Source organism: Erpetoichthys calabaricus, chromosome 8 (genome assembly GCF_900747795.2).
Source record: "Erpetoichthys calabaricus chromosome 8, fErpCal1.3, whole genome shotgun sequence".
Lineage (NCBI taxonomy): Eukaryota > Metazoa > Chordata > Cladistia > Polypteriformes > Polypteridae > Erpetoichthys > Erpetoichthys calabaricus.
Window position 1 is genome coordinate 99103627 of NC_041401.2, and position 21775 is coordinate 99125401.

The window sequence follows — 21775 nt, forward strand, 5'->3', positions numbered from 1 at the left end:
GCTATTTCTCTTTATGAATTCTCTAAAAGTCTGCATCTCCAGTTGTTCACTCACTATTAAAGTAATCCCAAACTACTGCTGTAAATGGTTATGTTCTATATGACCGTAATGAACTCCTGTTTAGGGTTTCATAAATTTGATTAATTTAATCAATTTCTGACCCCAATGTAAGAATTGTACCTAGGTATATGTCCTTTAAGAATATGACTTTAAGGCAAAAGGACAAAGTGCTGACCACATACTTGATGGTTTAAGGTTTCTTTATTTAGTCATGTTTACACAAGAAAACATGAAATTTGCCTTCTCAGTTGCATCTAATAACAGACAGAATGAAATAAAAACAGACAAATAGAAACAAGAAAGGTTAAGGTAATGCAGTTAGATAATACATATTTATCACCATAAAAAAAATTACAGGATATATATGAACAACCTTAATCATTATCTCCGATATTTCTTTTTGAAAAGTCATATGGCACTACTAAGAAAGGAGTTTCTGGAGCGATTTGTCTGGGTTTTCAAAGCGACTATCCATCCTGATTTACTGAACTTAGTTCTACATGTAATGGATGTCTGTCATCAGTTGAGATGATTTCCAGTTTCTTTAGCATTGCCCTCTGACACACACACTAGTCAAATCATCTACATCAGCCCCAATAACTTTAGCTGCATACTTTGTAATCTGCTGGAGCTTTTTTGAGTTTTGGTTTGTCAAACTATTAAACCAGGCAATGAAACTTAAAGTGATCATGGACTGGATCATACTACGATAGAAGGACAACATGAGGTCCTTGTCTACTTTAAATAGTTTGACTTTATGGAGGAGAAATAAGCGCTGGTTGCATTTAGAAAATAATTTTTTTGTATTTGTATTTCAGTTAAGATTGTTTATCTAGGTAAGTTCCTAAGTATTTACTATTCAGTCACTACTTCTACCTCCTCTCCCAGAACTACAATAGGTGAACATACAGATTTCTGTCTCTTAAAATCAAATATCATTTCTTTGGTCTTTTTTACATTCAGAGTGAGAGAGTTTTTATTGCACCAGTTTACCATCCAGTCCACTTGATTTAGATAGTGGCCATTCATCCTCCCCAGATATGCGTCCTAGGAGCATGGTGTCATCCACATACTTGATAATGGAGCAGTGGTCATTATTCTGTCTCAGGTCACTTGTGTACAGAGTAAACAGTAATGGTGATAAAACACAACCCTGCGGACTTCCTGTGTTTGAATGAATGAACTGTCTGAACGGTTTAAAAGAAAGTTCTGATTTCATAGTGTAATAAATGGGTTTACATTCATACTGTTCAATTTCCCAATCAGTATATGAGGCTGTATAGTATTGAACGCTGAAGAAAAATCCAAAAATAGTGCTCTGACATATGAACCAGGCTGATCAAGAAAGGTGTAGATTTGATGTACAGTAAGATAACAAGCAGAGCATATTCCACACTTCTGTTTGCAAATTGATTGTTATCTTGAAAAGACTGTCTCTTTCATTAAAATGTTTTTCACCAATATTCAAAGCATTTCATTGAAATAGATGTAAGTGACACTGGTCTGTTGTTATTTAAACAGCTTGGCCTAGAAACCTTAGATACAGGGGGTAATGATTGATTGTTTCCACAGATTAGGTACAATACCACAGGTCAGAGACCAGTTAAAAAGCAAATGAAAAACTGGAGAGAGCTGCTTAGAGCAAGACTTTAAGAGCCGACCTGATATGCCGTCTGGTCCCACTGCACTGTTTGTTTTGGCCTGCCGCAAGCCTTTCTCCACTTCAGTTAAACTGAACCCCATCACAGCAGAATTTCTGGTGTTTTTATAAAGCACCATGATGGTAGTGTACAAGAAACTTTACAATTTTTACTTTACAGTAGAGATGAAAAGCATCAAATAAAATTAACCGTCTTATCTTTTTCTTCAAATTGCATCATTTTGGAGCTTGCATCTCATTTGCTTAAACACAAAAGCAGTACTGGGCTTTTCTGAGTATTAAGATATGAGCTTATGGTCACAGCGGTTTCCTGTACTTCAGTACATAAATAGAGGAGACCATTATTTAGGTAGTCAGGACTCATGAACAATTGACTACATTTTGAAAAACTTCAAGTGATGCAGGCATCCATTAGAAACATTAAATCTGCCTATTTTTTACAATTTAGTTGTCCATATTATTTATAAATTTTGCAGGTGAATGTTCCATCATGAAGGCCCAGTGTCACACTGACATGAATTCGTAAAAAGAGATGTTAGTTAACTAATTGAGACTGGATACAGCTTTCTTGTTATGAGTCAATGGATATTTTTAGTGTACATTCTTTTTTAAAGAGTTTCTATTGTTACTCATATTTCTGTGATTTTTCAATTTATAGATCAAAGACAAAGCTTTTTAAACATTTTAATAATTTTAGGTCTGCAGACCCTCTCCATGGAATAAACAATAAAACTGTTTTGCTTCACACATCACCATGTAGGAACTTCTCTAGCTAAAAGGTGTTTATTTTATATTGTTACTGCTTAGTCAGTATAATAAAGAATTTTTAATTTCATATTTATACAGTTGTACATACTAGCAGGTCCATACTGAGTATTTACATTGGTGTGGCATTCTGCGCCTACATTACAAGTTGATTTTGTCACATTTTCACCTCTTTAAATAATACAAAATATTTTTTCACTGTTCTTCTTCAAATTTTAATGTTGTAAACATACAAAATGTCCTGTCATTATACAGTAGCTACATTATTTTATTCAAAAATATAAATTGGCCTGTGCATATTGTCACAATTTTAAACAAACTTTGTAATATTTTAAGAATGTTAAGCAGAGTTTTATTTCATATTCACATTTTTAAGTATAACAAAGGTTTTTTACTTTATATTGTCACTAGTTTCAAGTATAGTAATTAAACATTTACCTCATATTTTTATTTCATATTTTTAAATACAAACCTACCTAAGAGTTTGAATGCAAAAAACAATATTATATTAGGTCTAAATGAAATATTCAAAGCTTTTCTCAAGCAAAGTCAAGCACACAAAAAATTAATATAAAGCAAAAGAGACAATGATTATAAAAAATATGATATAAAGGAAATTTCTCTACAGTTAAAAACGTAATACAGAGGGATGTATGCACTACAACACTATCCCAATTTAAAAATGTTTAGTATCCAATTATTCACTTTTATGAACATAAAGAATTAGTACTTATACTGCCTTCTACAGAAGCTTATTCCTGACATTCAAAAAAAGATTGCGTTATTATGCAAAAGTATTGCATTATTTTGAAAACAACTTACCTGCTGCTGCTATCATCATGCACATGTGTGCTTTGGTCATCTAGTGACAGCTGTTGAAGGAGAGGTTAAGCACGTATGTAGCTTGCAATCAAACGACAAGAACTGAACAAGTTATTGAAATGCATTTAGTTTTTATTAGGTCCCAGTTTATGATATGTTTAGTACAGATGTTTTACATAGGCAGAGAGGTAGCACAAAACAGTGCAAGAGTCTCCATGGGGTTTAATGCAGTCCTTGTGCATTTGTGGATTGATTTTGTATTAATGATACAAAAATGCATATAGTTACCTGTTTTAACACTGAACACAGGACATGTGTCAGTAATACTTTTCAATTAATAAAAATGTTCTTCATGTGCTGTGAAGTAAAAATAACCATCCACTGTTTCAAAATATCTACAGCAAATAACTGGATTAAAACTAAACAAATAGTTTATTTCTAGGTTTTTGTTACTGGATTTTGTGCAGCATATTCTTTTGTGATTGGGTGTGTGACTGATCACATCTAAGAGGTTGGAATACTGTCTTCCACTTTTGCTTCTTGCCTTACACCCAGGGTTGCAGCTGTGGTAAATCTCTGGTCCCTTGTGATCCTAAACTGGCAGATTAAATTCACCCCTCAGCACACAAAGGATTAAAAACACAGTATACGCCTATAGCATCTGTTCAAGTCTTGTCACATAACCACCAAATCACTAGCTGTCATTAGACGATACTGACTAAAACAAGTAATGTCTTTGCAAAATAATGCAATAATAGAGGGAATGTAGTTGAACAAGTTGAACCACATACTGCACATGGGTGAACAAATCAAACTTAAAAAAATGTTTTTCACTCAGTGCATAAAATGTAAATATAAATTGAGTAATTTACCTTTATAAATTTCAATAGTCTTGTAAATGTGTCACTTGTGAAGCATAGACACATGATTGAGGGGCTGGGGTATCCCACAAAGCATCAAGCACAGTGAGGAAATGACACACAATCAACAACTGAGGGCTTTGGGTGCTGGTGTGACATTATGCAATGAAACACAGTCCACGACCTTTGTCCCCCATAACAACTGCAGTTCTTGAACTGATGCATCCCAGAGATAAATTGCTGCACTACTACCAAGACTGACAGCAGGAGAGGTGGGCTGAGTGTAAGCAGCAGGTGTTGCATCAAATCTGTCTCCATTGTCCCTCCCTGGCAAAAATGTCAATCAAACCTCGAAATCGGCGACGTTTAATGATCAGAGCTTGCACAGAAATCAATACTAGGCCTCACCCACCAGATCATTACGAGGTCCAAATTCCATTCTCTTAAAATGTTATTCCCCTTTACCAACGCTCCGCAAGCCTCAAGGAACCAGCGAGAACGCGCATTTCAGCAGCATATTCACAGGTGACAATTGCACAGGCAATGTTTGATTCTTTTCATATCAAAGAACATGAGAACTAACTAATAAATGACCCACAAATGACGACACGCTGAAGAAAACCGATTGCACCACGATAATGTTGGACAATGCACCTCATTAAATTTTGGAGAAATTCGACGCAGTCTTCTTTGTCGCACCACCTGAAATGTCATCTCGCACTCCAGGTTTGGCACACCTGCTCTAGCCTACCGTATCATCTATATTGTAAGCTACTACATACAAATGTAGTATATGTAGTATGTATATTTAACATGAGATGAAGGTGCACTTGGGTCACATTTTTGAAGGCAGTAAAAAGTGCATTTATTTGGTTCATTTATTTACAGTAAAAGCTACTGGATACTTCTTCAAATCCCACCTTAAACTCAATATGAAATCCAGAGTAAGTCTTCGAGGCTTGCAGGATGGCAGTCACTCCAACTGTCACATGGCTGTGTTGTCTTAGCTAAAAGCGCAGCTGCCCTTCACATAGGCTACGGAAAATGCATATTCATTACAGGGATTGCAGCTTACTTCTTATTAAAATCCGTCTTCAAAGAAAAAAAAAACAACAGTGAATTGTTTCTGAGGCGTTTCACTGTTTATGTTGTTAAAGTAAACTTTAAATAAATAACGAAGTCAAAGGTTGTGAAAGTTTAATCTGCGAGTCCCTTAATGACATTCCGGCAAATGTTTCTGAATGTACACATAAACACTGTAGTAAAATCATATATTCCTGAAAGGAGTAAAAATATATATTCTTAAAAACAAATAAGCTTACCTTTCCCTGGATCACTTAAGTTTCCGTAAAATATTGCTTTCTAAATGAGACCCAGTCGAATGACTGATTTCACTTGAGTACCCATTGTTCATAATGTACATTGCCTCCTAAAGTCCGCGCGGCGAAAATGACGTCAGATCTCGAGAGGCACGGAAATATCCATATTACTAACCGAGAATTGAAGGCATGGACGCAGGTACACGCCGATGGGACCATGAGACATAGTGCGCAGGCGCCTACAGCGCGCGTCTCATAAACCGCAAGCGAAGTCTGATCCACCGCGAACGAAGGAGTCATGACCCAAAAACGAAAGAGCTCAACTAACATAAATAAGACATGAAGCAACAACGTGCCCATAGCTAACGACTAACGACACAGCCACACAAAAAAGAGGATTCTGCGCTGCACCCCAGAGTCAAACGTAAGAGGCTACGGAGGCCCCACAGGTCCACAAAGATAGTACGGAAGGCGCGGGAAAGTACAAAAGCCGCAGGCGCCTACAACGCGCTTCTGAACTAAACGTCCACACCATACAGCACGGTCCACGCGCTTCTAACACCACGGCCCAAAAACGAAAGAGCTCAACTAACATAAATAAGACATGAAGCAACAAAGCGCCCATAGCTAACGACTAATGCCACAGCCACACAAAAAAGAGGATTCTGCGCCGCACCCCAGAGTCAAACGTAAGAGGCTACGGAGGCCCCACAGGTCCACAAAGATAGTACGGAAGGCGCGGGAAAGTACGAAAGGCACAGGAGCCTACAACGCGCTTCTGAACTAAACGTCCACACCACACAGCATGGTCCACGCGCTTCTAACACACCGCAAGCATAAACATGAGATAGTACAGAAACCCCACAGATCCGGACTCCACAAAATATGTGAATCACATTACAGTAATACAATATTAAGCACTTTACACATGGACAACTGTATGTAGCCCTGTCAAGAGAGTACAGAACCCTACACGTCCACACTACACAGCATAGTCAAACCCGACATAGTACGGAAGGTGCAGGCGCATACAACACGCTTCGAAAGCACCGCAGGCAAAAACCCGAGATAGTACAGAAGCCCCAATGATCCGGACTCCACAGCATATGTGAATCACATTACAGTAATACAATACTATAAGTACTCACAGAAAACACAAACAGAAGAGGCTTCGGCATCCCGCCCCACAGTCAAACCAGAGAAGGTACGGAGTCCCCAAACGTCCACAAAACACAGCATAGTCAAACCCGAGATAGTACGGAGGGTGCATGCGCCTATACACCGCAAGCAAAGGAGCCACGGCTCAGAAACGAAAGAGCTCAACTAACAGAAATAAGTAATTTTAACAGTACGTGCGATTATGCATATACTAACAGTAAACAATGTATAACTAATGGAGTCACGGTCACGGCTCCAAAACAAGAAACACCATTAACCTGGACGGATTACCACAACACAGTCTTAACCGACTGTATGTGGCCTTCTCAAGAGAGTACAAAACCCTACACGTCCACACTACACAGCATAGTCAAACCCGACATAGTGCGGAAGGTGCAGGCACCTACAACGCGCTTCTAAAGCACCGCAGGCAAACACCCGAGATAGTACAGAGGCCCCGAAGATCCGGAATCCATAGCATATGTGAATCACATTACAGTAATACAACACTATAAGTACTCACAGAAAACACAAACTGAAGAGGCTTCCGCGTCCCGCCCCACAGTCAAACCAGAGGAGGTACGGAGTCCCCAAACATCCACAAAACACAGCATAGCCAAACACGAGATAGTATGGATGGCGCATGCGCCTATACACCGCAAGCGAAGGAGCCACGGCTCAGAAACGAAAGAGTTCAACTAACGGAAATAGGTAATTTTAACAGTGAGTGCAATTATCCATATTAATAAAGTATCTATCTATCTATCTATCTATCTATCTATCTATCTATCTATCTATCTATCTATCTATCTATCTATCTATCTATCTATCTATCTATCTATCTATCTATCTATCTATCTACTAACAGTAAACAACGTATACCTAATCAACAAATCCCAAGGACAGACCATGGACAGAGTCGGCCTTTACCTCTCTGAGCCTGTATTTAGACATGGACAACTTTATGTAGCCTTCTCAAGAGTTCGGCATGCATGTGACGTTAATGTCAAGATTATAATAACTCCATACCAAGTAAAACTCATTCAAGGACAACACGCCGTCTTTACTACAAATGTGGTGTGTGAAGATATCCTTTGTACGTCATCTACACCTTTACACTCCAATATATCTCATACATAGATCTGCGCAAACTCAAAGACATTCTATACTTACATAACATAACAATTAAACTGCTATTGTCATTTACATATATTACATAGACCTACAGATGTCGTAACGGTGAACATGATACAGTGGTGTGAAAAACTATTTGCCCCCTTCCTGATTTCTTATTCTTTTGCATGTTTGTCACACAAAATGTTTCTGATCATCAAACACATTTAACCATTAGTCAAATATAACACAAGTAAACACAAAATGCAGTTTGTAAAGGGTGGTTTTTATTATTTAGGGAGAAAAAAAAATCCAAACCTACATGGCCCTGTGTGAAAAAGTAATTGCCCCCTGAACCTAATAACTGGTTGGGCCACCCTTAGCAGCAATAACTGCAATCAAGCGTTTGCGATAACTTGCAATGAGTCTTTTACAGCGCTCTGGAGGAATTTTGGCCCACTCATCTTTGCAAAATTGTTGTAATTCAGCTTTATTTGAGGGTTTTCTAGCATGAACCGCCTTTTTAAGGTCATGCCATAGCATCTCAATTGGATTCAGGTCAGGACTTTGACTAGGCCACTCCAAAGTCTTCATTTTGTTTTTCTTCAGCCATTCAGAGGTGGATTTTCTGGTGTGTTTTGGGTCATTGTCCTGTTGCAGCACCCAAGATCGCTTCAGCTTGAGTTAACGAACAGATGGCCGGACATTCTCCTTCAGGATTTTTTGGTAGACAGTAGAATTCATGGTTTCCATCTATCACAGCAAGCCTTCCAGGTCCTGAAGCAGCAAAACAACCCCAGACCATCACACTACCACCACCATATTTTACTGTTGTATGATGTTCTTTTTCTGAAATGCTGTGTTCCTTTTACGCCAGATGTAACGGGACATTTGCCTTCCAAAAAGTTCAACTTTTGTCTCATCAGTCCACAAGGTATTTTCCCAAAAGTCTTGGCAATCATTGAGATGTTTCTTAGCAAAATTGAGACGAGCCCTAATGTCCTTTTTGCTTAACAGTGGTTTGCGTCTTGGAAATCTGCCATGCAGGCCGTTTTTGCCCAGTCTCTTTCTTATGGTGGAGTCGTGAACACTGACCTTAATTGAGGCAAGTGAGGCCTGCAGTTCTTTAGACGTTGTCCTGGGGTCTTTTTGTGACCTCTCGGATGAGTCGTCTCTGCGCTCTTAGGGTAATTTTGGTCGGCCCGGCCACTCCTGGGAAGGTTCACCACTGTTCCATGTTTTTGCCATTTGTGGATAATGGCTCTCACTGTGGTTCGCTGGAGTCCCAAAGCTTTAGAAATGGCTTTAAACCTTTACCAGACTGATAGATCTCAATTACTTCTGGTTCTCATTTGTTCCTGAATTTCTTTGGATCTTGGCATGATGTCTAGCTTTTGAGGTGCTTTTGGGTCTACTTCTCTGTGTCAGGCAGCTCCTATTTAAGTGATTTCTTGATTGAAACAGGTGTGGCAGTAATCAGGCCTGGGGGTGGCTACGGAAATTAAACTCAGGTGTGATACACCACAGTTAGGTTATTTTTTTAACAAGGGGGGCAAGTACTTTTTCACACAGGGCCATGTAGGTTTGGATTTTTTTTCTCCCTAAATAATAAAAACCATCATTTTAAAAACTGCATTTTGTGTTTACTTGTGTTATATTTGACTAATGGTTAAATGTGTTTGATGATCAGAAACATTTTGTGTGACAAACATGCAAAATAATAAGAAATCAGGAAGGGGGCAAATAGTTTTTCACACCACTGTACATATGTGAAAATTACCAGGACAGACAATAATCTCTTTCAAATCTATTTCGGGTTACCCAAGACCAGGGGTTGGCAAGCGAAGCGAGCAGGGGGCGGAGCCCCCTAGTTTCTAACTAAAAGGCGCGGTGGCTGTGTATCCAAAATGGTGAATTACAGTACAAGTAAATGCTGGTTGTGTGGGTGCCAGAATTAGGAACGAAGGGTTAGATATTACGCAACATATCATCAAAATGCAAGGAAGACATGCAGAAATATTTAAAACATATCTGCTTATCATGTCGGCGGTTCCACTTATGATAATATTACACTTATCCTTAACTTCGCCGCTTTTAGTCAATTTATCTGACACTCCATCTTCTCCTTTTCTTCCTCTTAAAGTCACTAATAGCAGGCACAACTCTTCTTCCATTCTGCAGTTTCACATCCTCTGCGGTAACATTATTAGCTATCCAATACTGACCAAACACTGTCACTTATTGACTAATAGACAATCAACTCGTCTGCGGGACGGACCGCAAAAATAATAAACGTTCTTCGGTCTGCGCGCTGGCTCCACGCGGTAAGAACAAAGCAGGCTAAAAGCAATTCTGTATGAACTGTACTGGTTTTTTAAAATATCATCATCCATCCATCCATTATGCAACCCGCTATATCCTAACTACAAGGTCACAGGGGTCTGCTGGAGCCAATCCCAGCCAACACAGGGAGCAAGTCAGGAAACAAACCCCGGGCAGGGGGCCATGTTTACAAATATATACTTAATATGCTAATATTAAAATCCCACAACACAGGCGTTGCTGGACTCGGAGAGTCGTTGTCAGACTTTTAAAATTGACATCAGCGTTTCGAAATTTGAAATCAAGTTTCAGAATTTTTATATATTTTTGAATTTGATATCAACATTTGAACATTTTATGGTAATGATTAGAAATTGTATATCGCAATTTAAAATTTTACTGTACAATTGGTATCGGGGTTAGAGTCTGAAAATTAAATTAAAATTTGATACTAACAAGTGGAAATTACATATCAGAATTGTGAACTTGATATCATCCTATGCAGATCTGATATCAATATTTTAAAATATTGTTATATTTTTTCCAAAAATTAGATATCATTTAGAAAAATGATAGGATTACAGGTTTATAAATCAAGTGTTAACTAAAAACAAAGTGGACGATTCTTTCACAGCCATGCTTAAATTTAAGTATCAGCCTTCTGAAAGATATCGGGTCTTTAAATTGTGATATTACGTGCTTAAAATTTGATTTTGATATTCCTAAGGTTAATGTCAGAATTTAAAAATACTGATATTGGAAAGAAATAAGCAGAAATGTAATTTTAAACATATGATATCAAAGTTTAGAACCTTGATTATCAGTTTTGGCCCTACGGTGGGCTGGCGCCCTGCCCAGGGTTTGTTTCCTGCCTTGCACCCTGTGTTGTCTGGGTTTGGCTCCAGCAGACCCCCCATGACCCTGTAGTTAGGATATAGCGGGTTGGATAATGGATGGATGGATGGATTATCAGTTTTGTTAAATGTGATATTCAATTTTAAAAGTGTAATTGCTCTTAAAACTACAAAGGTAATGTGTATTAGAACACTCACCCCAGTTTTTAATGGAAGAAGTAAATAAATGATTGTTTCCCACAACTGGTTGAAGTGCATGTCAGTCATGCTAACTGTAAAAGTTGTGCTTGATATTAAAATTCAGGTTGTTTATATCAAAATTCAAAATGCCGATATCAAAATTAGTAAACTTGGTATCTCCTTTTAAAACACTATCTTGTCATTATCAAAATTAAAATTTCCTTTTACAAAACCATTATCTTGTCATTATCAAAATGAAAAATGTCCAATATCAGTATTTTAAATTTTGATGTAAAAAAGTTGATTAAAAGCTAAAAAGGAAATGTATATGGAATAACTGTGAAGATGATCGGATTTCTGCAGTAGAGGCCTGCATTTAAAAATGTCAGACTTGATCATAAAAATTAAAGACTATTAAAAAGAGTTTTTAAGGTGACATTAAATCACATTTTCATTATTTTACATATAGTAAAAATGCAAACCTTAATATTTTAGTAATGATTAATCTACCATAAATTTCATATTTCGGTGTACCATAAATAAGCTTTTTAAATAAGATATTTTCATTTTAGAAGTCTGTGTAATGGGACTTTAGTTAATTTGTTTTTCATTTTTTTATTTCATTTTTTTCATTTTTAAACATATGAAGGCGACCGTTATCATAACAGTGACTTCTCTACACTTTTAGGAGATTTGTGAAAAAGATTAATTTACTTTTTGTTTTAACTGTTTTCAGATGTAATGTATAAAGTGTGTGCATAGATTATAGTGAATATAGTAATGATACATCTTTTCAAAAACATTACACATTAATATGTACTGTAATACTTTTAATGCTAAACAAACATAAAATGATGTTTTCACTATATTTTTACCATTCCCTGAATATGGTAAATATTTTTCTCTTTATGTGATAAAGTCTACCTGAGCATGAGCTGACCATACATAATTTTAAATAATTTATATTTCTCACTTCTTTTACTACAAAATCATTGCTGCCCAAACTTCTTGTAAATTGGCATTCTTATTATTGTACAGGAAAATTACACTATTCTCACTTACTGTAGTGTCAGCTGTGCTTGATTTATTAACAAAAAAATATTATCTTCACCTCCTCTTTGTGTTTTTTTAGTAATGAAGTCAAATTGAAATGTTTGTTTGTAGAGTATTATTAGTATTTGTATTTTGTCTAAAAAACTAGCTGCATCTTAAATATTTTCATTATATTCTGCATCTCACAAAACTACCTCCAGCTGTTGCTTTAAAGTGTTGTTTAGGATCTAATCTTTGTCCCCTTCACTTGTCCAGGATGTAACAGTTCTAATGACTCTATGGATCAATTAGAATTTTTGCCAGAAAGGGTATGATTTCTTGAATATAAACATATGAAAACTGGGAAGGTTTACCCTAGTACTCTGTTTTAGCCCAGTTAAGCCTGATTTATTAATTTATACCAGTTTTCAGTCTAACTTTATAAAAATGAAAACATTTTTGTAGCATGGTCCCTGTCTCCCATTTATACAGCATGCCAGACAAATTCTTTTCTAGCACCATAAATATTACTAAACAAAGTGAAACAGTTGATTGTCAGCTGCTCTCACAAAGATCAATGACAAACGAGGTATGTGTGAAGAAGGCTCATCAAGTACATTTTTTGCCTGTTTAGTTTTCAAAGCCTTTCTGATTAGGAGTGTGACTCAGTTATTAGGCAATGAAGTCCTGGCTGAAGCTCTGCACACTCACAGCACACTTTCTTATTTTATTTGTTTGATGCTGAAGTTTTACATTTTTCACTTCCATGTTTTCAATGAGACATTGCTGTCTTATAAAATGTCATCCTCAGGGACCTGCAGGGGAAACAAAGAGTCTTCCAGGCTTTTTATGGTAAGAAGCACAACCCAGTGCCAGATGTTCTTTGTACAGATTTGCTTTAGCTTTGGATGAAGAGTCATTTTAAAAGACTTGACTTTATGCATAAGACTTCTAGGCTATGTTGTTGATGGTATTAAGTTGTGCTTGCCTGGTTCATTTTCCTCTGAGAAAGGTTACTTTTTTGAGGAACAGAGACAAAGTGGTACTTTATCGGTTCAGTTAACGACATACAGTTGGAACTCTTTGTAGCAGTTGTCCTCTCAGTTTAAAAAAATAAAATAAAAAAAGAATATTCCATCAATCAAAACATTTAATGTGAATAGAGGAATCATACAGTATACAATGGACCAACCACTGATAATCGTATGATTTTCTGATTTAATGTCACTGGTTTGCCTTTGTTTTCTCAATAATATCACCACACAAAATACTTTATATAGTTAAGAAATAAAAAGTCTATTTGCTGATACTCATTTCCTCAGAAGTCAGATAATTATGTATCTTTTACAATATCACAGAGCAATACATCTAAATAGTTGCCCTTGTTTTTTCTCTTGACAGGAGAGACAGTAATGCTAAACCAGAGGGATGTACTCTTGACGGCCGCCTCACTTGTGCCTTTGGCCATGTTTGTTCTGATTTGCATCTGGTGCAGACAGAGATCCAGTAAGTGGTACTTTTTGGCCTTCTTTGTTTTACCCAATTTACTCAGTTGTGTAGCCTGCACTTCCATTTGACCGTTCTTAATTGTGCTTTTACCTACAACCTCTTTGTTTCTTTGGGAATAATCTTTATGCTTAACATAGTCAGTAACAGCCCTTGAACTATTTATATTACTAACTACCTGTGCTACCCACCTAAGATGGGTTGAAATCTAAGTTATCGCTGTAGACCTCAACGTTAATTTCTGCAGTACACCATCTATTGGAATGCATTGTGTAATGCATGTAGTTATCAAATGCATTGCATTTGTCATTCCAGCATATTGCATGACTACAAATGTTAGTGATGTGCCATCGATTAGAATGAAAAATACAATGTTCTTGAGATTTCTAAAGTAGTGTTAATGTGTGTGTTGCACCATCAGTTAGAATGACAGACACACAGACACTTATCCTTTTATTAATATGGACTATGGACATGTTTTACACATACATACTCTTCAATAGTTTGTGTTTTTTCTAAACAGGTCTAGATAGATAGATGGATACTTTATTAATCCCAAGGGGAAATTCACATACTCCAGCAGCAGCAGCACACTGATAAATAACAATAAATTAAAGAGTGATAAAAATGCAGGTATAACAGACAATAACTTTGTATAATGTTAATGTCTACAAACTCCCCTCCCCCGCCGGGTGGAATTGAAGAGTCGCATAGTGTAGGGAGGAACGATTTTCTCGGTCTGTCAGTGGAGCAGGGCAGTGACAGCAGTCTCTCGCTGAAGCTGCTCCTCTGTCTGAAGATGATACTGTTTAGTGGATGCAGTGAATTCTCCAGGATTGACAGGAACCAGCTCAGCGCCCGTCGCTCTGCCACAGATGTTAAACTGTCCAGCTCCATGCCTACAATAGAGCTTCCCTTCCTCACCAGTTTGTCCAGGTGTGAGGCATCCTTCTTCTTTATGCTGCCTCCCCAGCACACCACTGTGTAGAAGAGGGCACTCGTCACAACTGTCTGATAGAACATCTGCAGCATCTTATTGCAGATGTTGAACGACGCCAGTCTTCTAAGGAAGTATAGTCGGCTCTGTCCTCTCTTGCACAGAGCATCAATATTGGCAGTCCAGTCCAATTTATCATCCAGATGCACTCCCAGGTATTTATAGGTCTGCACCATCTGCACACAGTCACCTCTGATAATCACGGGGTCCAGGAGAGGCCTGGGCCTCCTAAAATCCACTACCAGCTCCTTGGTTTTGCTGGTGTTCAGGTGTAAGTGGTTTGAGTCGCACCATTTAACAAAGTCCTTGAGTAGGTTCCTATACTCTTCCTCCTGCCCACTACTGATGCAGCCCACAACAGCAGTGTTGTCAGCGAATGTTTGCACGTGGCAGGACTCAGAGTTGTATTGAAAGTTCGATGTATATAGGCTGAACAGGACCGGAGAAAGTACAGACCCCTGCGACGCTCCTGTGTTGCTGACCACAATGTCAGACCTGCAGTTCCCGAGACGCACATACTGAGGTCTGTCTGTAAGATAGTTCACAATCCATGCCACCAGGTATGAATCTACTCCCATCTCTGTCAGCTTGTCCCTAAGGAGTAGAGGTTGGATGGTGTTGAAGGCGCTAGAGAAGTCCAGAAACATAATTCTTACTGCACCACTGCCTCTGTCCAAGTGGGAGAGGGATCGGTGTAGCATATAGATGATGGCATCTTCCACTCTCACCTTCTCCTGGTATGCGAACTGCAGAGGGTCGAAGGCGTGTTGGACCTGTGGCCTCAGGTGGTGAAGCAGCAGCCGCCTCATGGTTTTCATCACATGTGACATCAGAGCGACAGGCCTGAAGTCATTCAGCTCCCTAGGACGTGATACCTTTGGGACTGGGGTGATGTAAGATGTTTTCCAAAGCCTGGGGACTCTCCCCTGTTCCAGGCTCAGGTTGAAGATGCGCTGTAGAGAACTCCCCAGCTCCAGCGCACAGCCTTTCAGCAGTCGGGGCGATACTCCATCTGGACCCACTGCTTTGCTGGCACTAAGTCTCCTCAGCCCCATACTTACCTGGGCTGCTGTAATTGTGGGTGGGGGGGAAACTCTCTCCTATGCTGGTATCAGCAGAAGGATGGGTGGAGGGTGCAGTACTCCGAGGTGAGAGTGAGTTAGGATGGTCAAACCTGTTAAAAAAGTTGTTCATCCGGTTTACTCTCTCCACATCTTTCTCGATGGTGGCACCCCGCTTCGAGCTGCAGCCAGTGATGATCTTCATCCCATCCCACACTTCCTTCATGCTGTTATTCTGCACTTCTGCTCCAGCTTTCTCCTGTACTGCTCTTTCGCCGCCCTGAGCTGGACTCGGAGTTCCTTCTGCACACGCTTGAGCTCATGCTGATCACCGCCTTTAAAAGCCCTTTTCTTCTGGTTCAAAAGGCCCTTGATGTCACTTTTAATCCATGGCTTGTTGTTCGCATAGTAGCATACTGTTCTTACTGGAGCTACAATGTCCATACAGAAGTTGATGTAGTCGGTAGTGCAGTCAACAACCTCCTCAATGTTCTCGCTATGTGATCCCTGCAGGATATCCCAGTCTGTAGTTCCAAAGCAGTCCCTCAGAGCCTGCTCTGCCTCAGGGGACCACTTCCTGAATGAGCGTGTGGTTGTAGGTAGGACCCTCACTCTGGGTTTGTAGTGAGGCTGAAGCAGAACCAGGTTATGATCTGCTTTCCCAAGCGCAGGCAGTGGGATGACGCTGTATGCGTCTTTAATGTTTGCATACAGTAGGTCAATAGTCCTATTTCCCCGGGTGTTACAATCCACATACTGGGAGAAGGCAGGTAATGTTTTGTCCAGCGTCACATGGTTAAAATCCATGTCCAAGTAGTAAAAAGTGTCCAGGGAACGAGTCCATATAAAAGAAAGTGGTAGGAGTAATCCATGAAATAGAGAAAAAGGTAGAAAGATACAAAGATAAAGTTGTACATGGAGCTGCTGGAAAGGCTGCCACTCCACTCGCAGCAGCGCCTGAGTCATCTGAGGCCTAGCATGTCTGTTTGCATTTCATCCAGTAATCCAGTGCACAAACTCACAAATGCTCACTGTCCTTTTTCTCTCTTTTCTGTCCTTTTCTTCTGCTGCCTTCACTTCTCTCTCACAAGCTCTGTCTTTGTCCTCCCGACTTCAGCTCCCCGAGTGGAGTGAGGCGGCCTCTTTTATACTGCACCTGGAAGTGCTCTAGGTGCTCCTCGATCAAGTTCCGGCAGCACCTCCGGGTGTGGCGGAAGTGCTGCATGGGAATCCGGCTTCTCTTCTGGCATCACGTCCGGAGCTGTGGTCTGTAGCACTTCCGCCACACCCGGAAATGTCCAGGTGCCCACTGGTGGTGGCCCCGATGTAAACCGGGGGGTTGCCCTCTCATATCCTGGGAGAGGTACTGCTGATGATATGTCCACTCACCCGGTCCTCTCCTCAAAAGGGTGTCCCAACCAGGCAAGGTCCCCGGCCATCTACTGTATCATAATAGCTAAATAGCTTGTGCAAAGGAGCCAATGAAAAGTCTATTAAAATTGAATGCAATTGATCATCACCATAGGAAAGAAACATTTCTATTCTCTGTAGTTTGAAAGACATTCTTTCCCTAACACAATATGCCAGGATGCTTTAATTTTACCAAGGTTAACTGAGTCTTTACTTTGAATAAATTGAACCAATAATTTGCATACTTTCTATTTCTAAATGCTTGGTTCATTCATTGTCTTCTAGCATTGACTGTTTAGCATGGCAGAAATGGCCTTTCAAACACAGACATACTGTATATGCCCAGTCAAATAGAACACAATCTTTCTATTTAATGTAGCTGTCAGAGTGTGTAATCCAGTAGAACTTGATGGTCCTTTCTCTCTGTGAATTTGATACAGTTTTCTTTTTTTAGGAAAACTGAAGAGGGTTTTTTCTTTATTACCCCTACCCAAGGATGCAGATTCTCTCTTCCAGAGCTTATTCTTCCTTAGATAGATAGATAGATAGATAGATAGATAGATAGATAGATAGATAGATAGATAGATAGATAGATAGATAGATAGATAGATAGATAGATAGATAGATAGATAGATAGATAGATAGATAGATAGATAGATACTTTATTAATCCCAAGGGGATTAATTTGTTGATGATGATGATGATGATGGTGAAACACTATCATGATCAGGTTAGCTTGGATTAGAATAGATGGCTAATATTTTTTGTGATATTTCTTTAAGAATTTCTACTTTGTGCAAGTATTATACACAAAGAGACTTCAGATGTTCAGCAAACAACAAATTTGCATGACAAGCCAATTTAGAAAATATATAATACATGCATATTTTTTATTTACAATACTTAGAAATTTGTATTTTAGTGGCACATTAAATGAGACCCTAACTTTAATGAGACTTCTCACTATCTGTTTTCTAGGAGTGATTTATAAAAAAAATATTGAGTTTTCAGGTTGTAAATCACATCTGTTTTCTGCAGATTTCTCATCTTGTCTGTTGCTAAGTCCAGTTCTGTCACACTAATCTTTGAGCTATTGTTTGAGTTTTGAATTGCTTCACAAATAATTTTTCTGCAATGTGTTTGAGTTTTCTAGCCTATAACATGAGCAGTCTATGACCAACATACATGCCTGTTCATGAAAAAATATTTGCCATTAATTTTATTTTTCTTTTGAGATTATGTGGCAGAGTCTAGAAACACTAGACAGAGTAAGTAACCATTAAACAAGAAAGGGTCATTGGATCATGTAAGTCTTCTTAAACTTCATGAGGGAGTGAAATCAAAAATTTGAAGTTCTTGGAAATGATTGTTTATTTATTGAACAAGCGATTGTGACAAAGGTTATAACCAGAGAACTGTTTGAAGGATTACTATGATAGCTCTTGCATGCCAGTGACCTTGTTTTGATGGCAAAAAATGAGGCATAACTAAAGGAGAGGATACTAGGCTACTATTAAGTGTAGAAGCAAAAGTCCTCAAGGTAAACACAGGAGAGACCAAGATGATGGTTGAAAGTGAAGAGGTAGGAGGTTTGTGTGTTAAAGGTGTTGGGAGAAACTCAGTCCAATCTACCGATGTTTGTCAGAAGTGGGTGCATAAAAGATGTAGTGCTGTTAATAGTAGTCTGCCAGCTGCAAGTGCGACCTTTGCTTGTAAAACGTTTGACAGAGGGGTGCAGAGTGTGTAAGCAGTACATGTAAATTTTCATATCTGCAATTGAGCTATTTTGTTGAGTGCAGAGAGATTTCCAGCAAAGATAGCAAAGATGGGAGGTGCATGGAAGAAATTCCAGGAGCTGTCCCCTTTTCTGACTTCTAAAGGGTAACATTTTTTGAAAGCTGTTTGAGGAGCAGCATGATCTATGGGTGTGAGAAATGGCTGATGAAGGTGAACAGGAAGCGAAGTTGGAGATGAGAATGATCAGGGTTATGTGAAGTATCATGAATTGAGAGGAAGATGAATGTTGAATTAAGAGAGGTACTTGCTGTATAGACAGCAGGTGTTGTGCTGAGAAGAACCAGACAAGGGTAGTTTGGGCAGGTATATAGTGCGTTTCAAGACACTCGAAGCACTCTGCATTGAGAAAGGGGAGCCACCTGGATTGTGTGACAGCAGCCATTCGTGCACCAGTACGATCACCACACATTAGTTATTAGGTGGTGAAGGGGTGATAGAGATAGTTAGCCAGTTAGAGACAGGAGATGAGTAGGGAGCTGGAATGACCAGGCTGTGATGGACAATTTAGTCAGGACATTGGGAAACACCCTACATTTTACAAAAAAATGCGCAGGAATCTTTATGACCACAGAGAGTTAGAACCTCAGTTTTACATCTCATTACGGAAGAGCTAATTGAGTGAAGAAGGTGGAGGTCAAGGGTGGGAGGCCAAAGAAGACATGGTTGGAGGAGGTGTCAGATGATATGAAAAGAATGAATCTCACCCCAAAGGATTGCCAGGACAGGACTATGGAGAGCAGAAGAAAAAGATTCAGTATAACAAGCTAACCTGATCATGATAGTGTTTCACCATCATCATCAACAAAAATAAATTTCGTGGAATATAAACATACCAAAGATATAAAAACATGATGCAAAGATATTTGTTTGTTGATTATGATAGCAGCCATGCTACATTTTATTTATTTTTTGTAAATGTCCTATATTTAACAGTTATTTCAGAACTACTGCGGTGGGCTGGCACCCTGCCCGGGGTTTGTTTCCTGCCTTGTGCCCTGTGTTGGCTGGGATTGGCTCCAGCAGACCCCCGTGACCCTGTAGTTAGGATATAGCGGGTTGGATAATGGCTGGATGGATGGATTTCACAACTAACACTGATAAGTGAGCATACAATTGGACACTTATTACAAGGTGCTAACCTTATTTCATTTAACTTGCAAAGCACACATTCTAGTCCTGAAAAGTTTCACACTAACATAAAGAAACTTTTTAAATATTGCCCCAGCAGAATGCTGTCTTATATCAATCATCTGTATAAAGCATTTTTACTGCTTAAAAGGCTCTCTGAAAAATGTAATAACCAATGATGAACTCTGTATATGCAGACTAACCAAATTTGATTTTTACATTTTTGCCAAAAGCAAAAGTTTAAAAGTGCTTAACGGCTAAAAAGAAAATTTATTGAATATTCTAACTGTATTTTCAGCCAAAGTAAAATATTAGACACTTTTTCTATTCAGCTTTTCATTTTAAGTAGAGACCAAGTGATATTTTTTTTCCGTTTAGATAACAATAGTAACAAAATTTGCACCTCTTGGTCAAGGTTCTCATTTGACAAAACAGATAAGATGACACCTTGAGTTTAAAATATATTTTACGTTTGTCTTGCAACAGTCACTTCAAAAACAAGCAAAACATGATTTGACAGGCATTTCAATATCTGTATGGAAATACTCAAATGAAAATTGTGATTTAACAGGCTTTATTTTTTATTCAGCATCTGCTTGTAAGTAACTATTAGAAACTAATTAGTTCTCAGTTTGTTTTTTAAACTTTCAGCAATAAAAACTATGAAGCTAGCTTACAAGTATTCTCCAGCCGGCGAATTTTTGTTACATAAACAAATGATCAAAACATTTGTAGACTGGCTTTGTACGATTGAAGTTTAGATTCTTAGCAGAATTCATCTCTTTGAAAGATACTCAGTTACTGTTAATTCACACAGCATCTGTGTTCCACAGTTGCTCTAGGACAGACAACAATGAAGTAGAATAAGTGGATCCAAAAACAGAAGGACGAATTAGTGTTTTGCTGCACGGTGGCGCAGTGGTAGCGCTGCTGCCTCGCAGTTAGGAGACCTGGGTTCGCTTCCCGGGTCCTCCCTGCGTGGAGTTTGCATGTTCTCCCCGTGTCTACGTGGGTTTCCTCCGGGCGCTCCGGTTTCCTCCCACAGTCCAAAGACATGCAGGTTAGGTGGATTGGTGATTCTAAATTGGCCCTAGTGTGTGCTTGATGTGTGGGTGTGTTTGTGTGTGTCCTGCGGTGGGCTGGCACCCTGCCCGGGATTGGTTCCTGCCTTGTGCCCTGTGTTGGCTGGGATTGGCTCCAGCAGACCCCCGTGACCCTGTGTTTGGATTCAGCGGGTTGGAAAATGGATGGATGGATAGAACATACTTCTAGCATGTCACATATCATAAATAACCTCTTTAGTAAAAGCATTCAAGCTGACAATACTTTTTAGAAACAATTGTTTCAAACATTTAAAAGATACTAGTATACTGTGAGATGAAGACCATGTTTGATAAATACAAGGTAAGGACCAGTCAGCAATGTAATGAATTTGGTGAAGCAAAAGAAGGCAGTGCCCTTTTCTGGCACATACGAATTGGTTCAGCATGGTATGCACCAACAGAACAACAGGGCATTTGTCAACATGTCATGAAAAAGTAAATTTAACTCCAGGCTTAACCGTAAACACAGGCAGCGTAAGTATAATTAGAGGGTAAAATAATTCTGTGGTTTTTGTTTGTTTGATCTTTATGTTAGTGTGTTAATATTTTCTGAGAGACAGTCTATCTTGATGAACATCTGCTCCTGCTACTTTTATTAGTGCTTGACTGACTGTTATTTGGGGTCTTC

At 38.9% G+C, this 21775-nt stretch overlaps 1 protein-coding gene across 2 annotated transcripts in view; it reads left to right on the forward strand.

The window, feature by feature from the left end:
* si:dkey-183i3.6 (LAT2 domain-containing protein) overlaps nt 1–21775 on the forward strand; it is a 109950-nt gene that overhangs the window by 20563 nt on the left and 67612 nt on the right. For both annotated transcript variants that reach the window (XM_051930798.1, XM_051930799.1), the window contains exon 2: nt 13547–13651. In XM_051930798.1, coding sequence (XP_051786758.1) covers nt 13558–13651 — 94 coding nt within the window. In that variant the 5' untranslated portion in view covers nt 13547–13557. The remainder of the gene's footprint in view (nt 1–13546; nt 13652–21775) is intronic.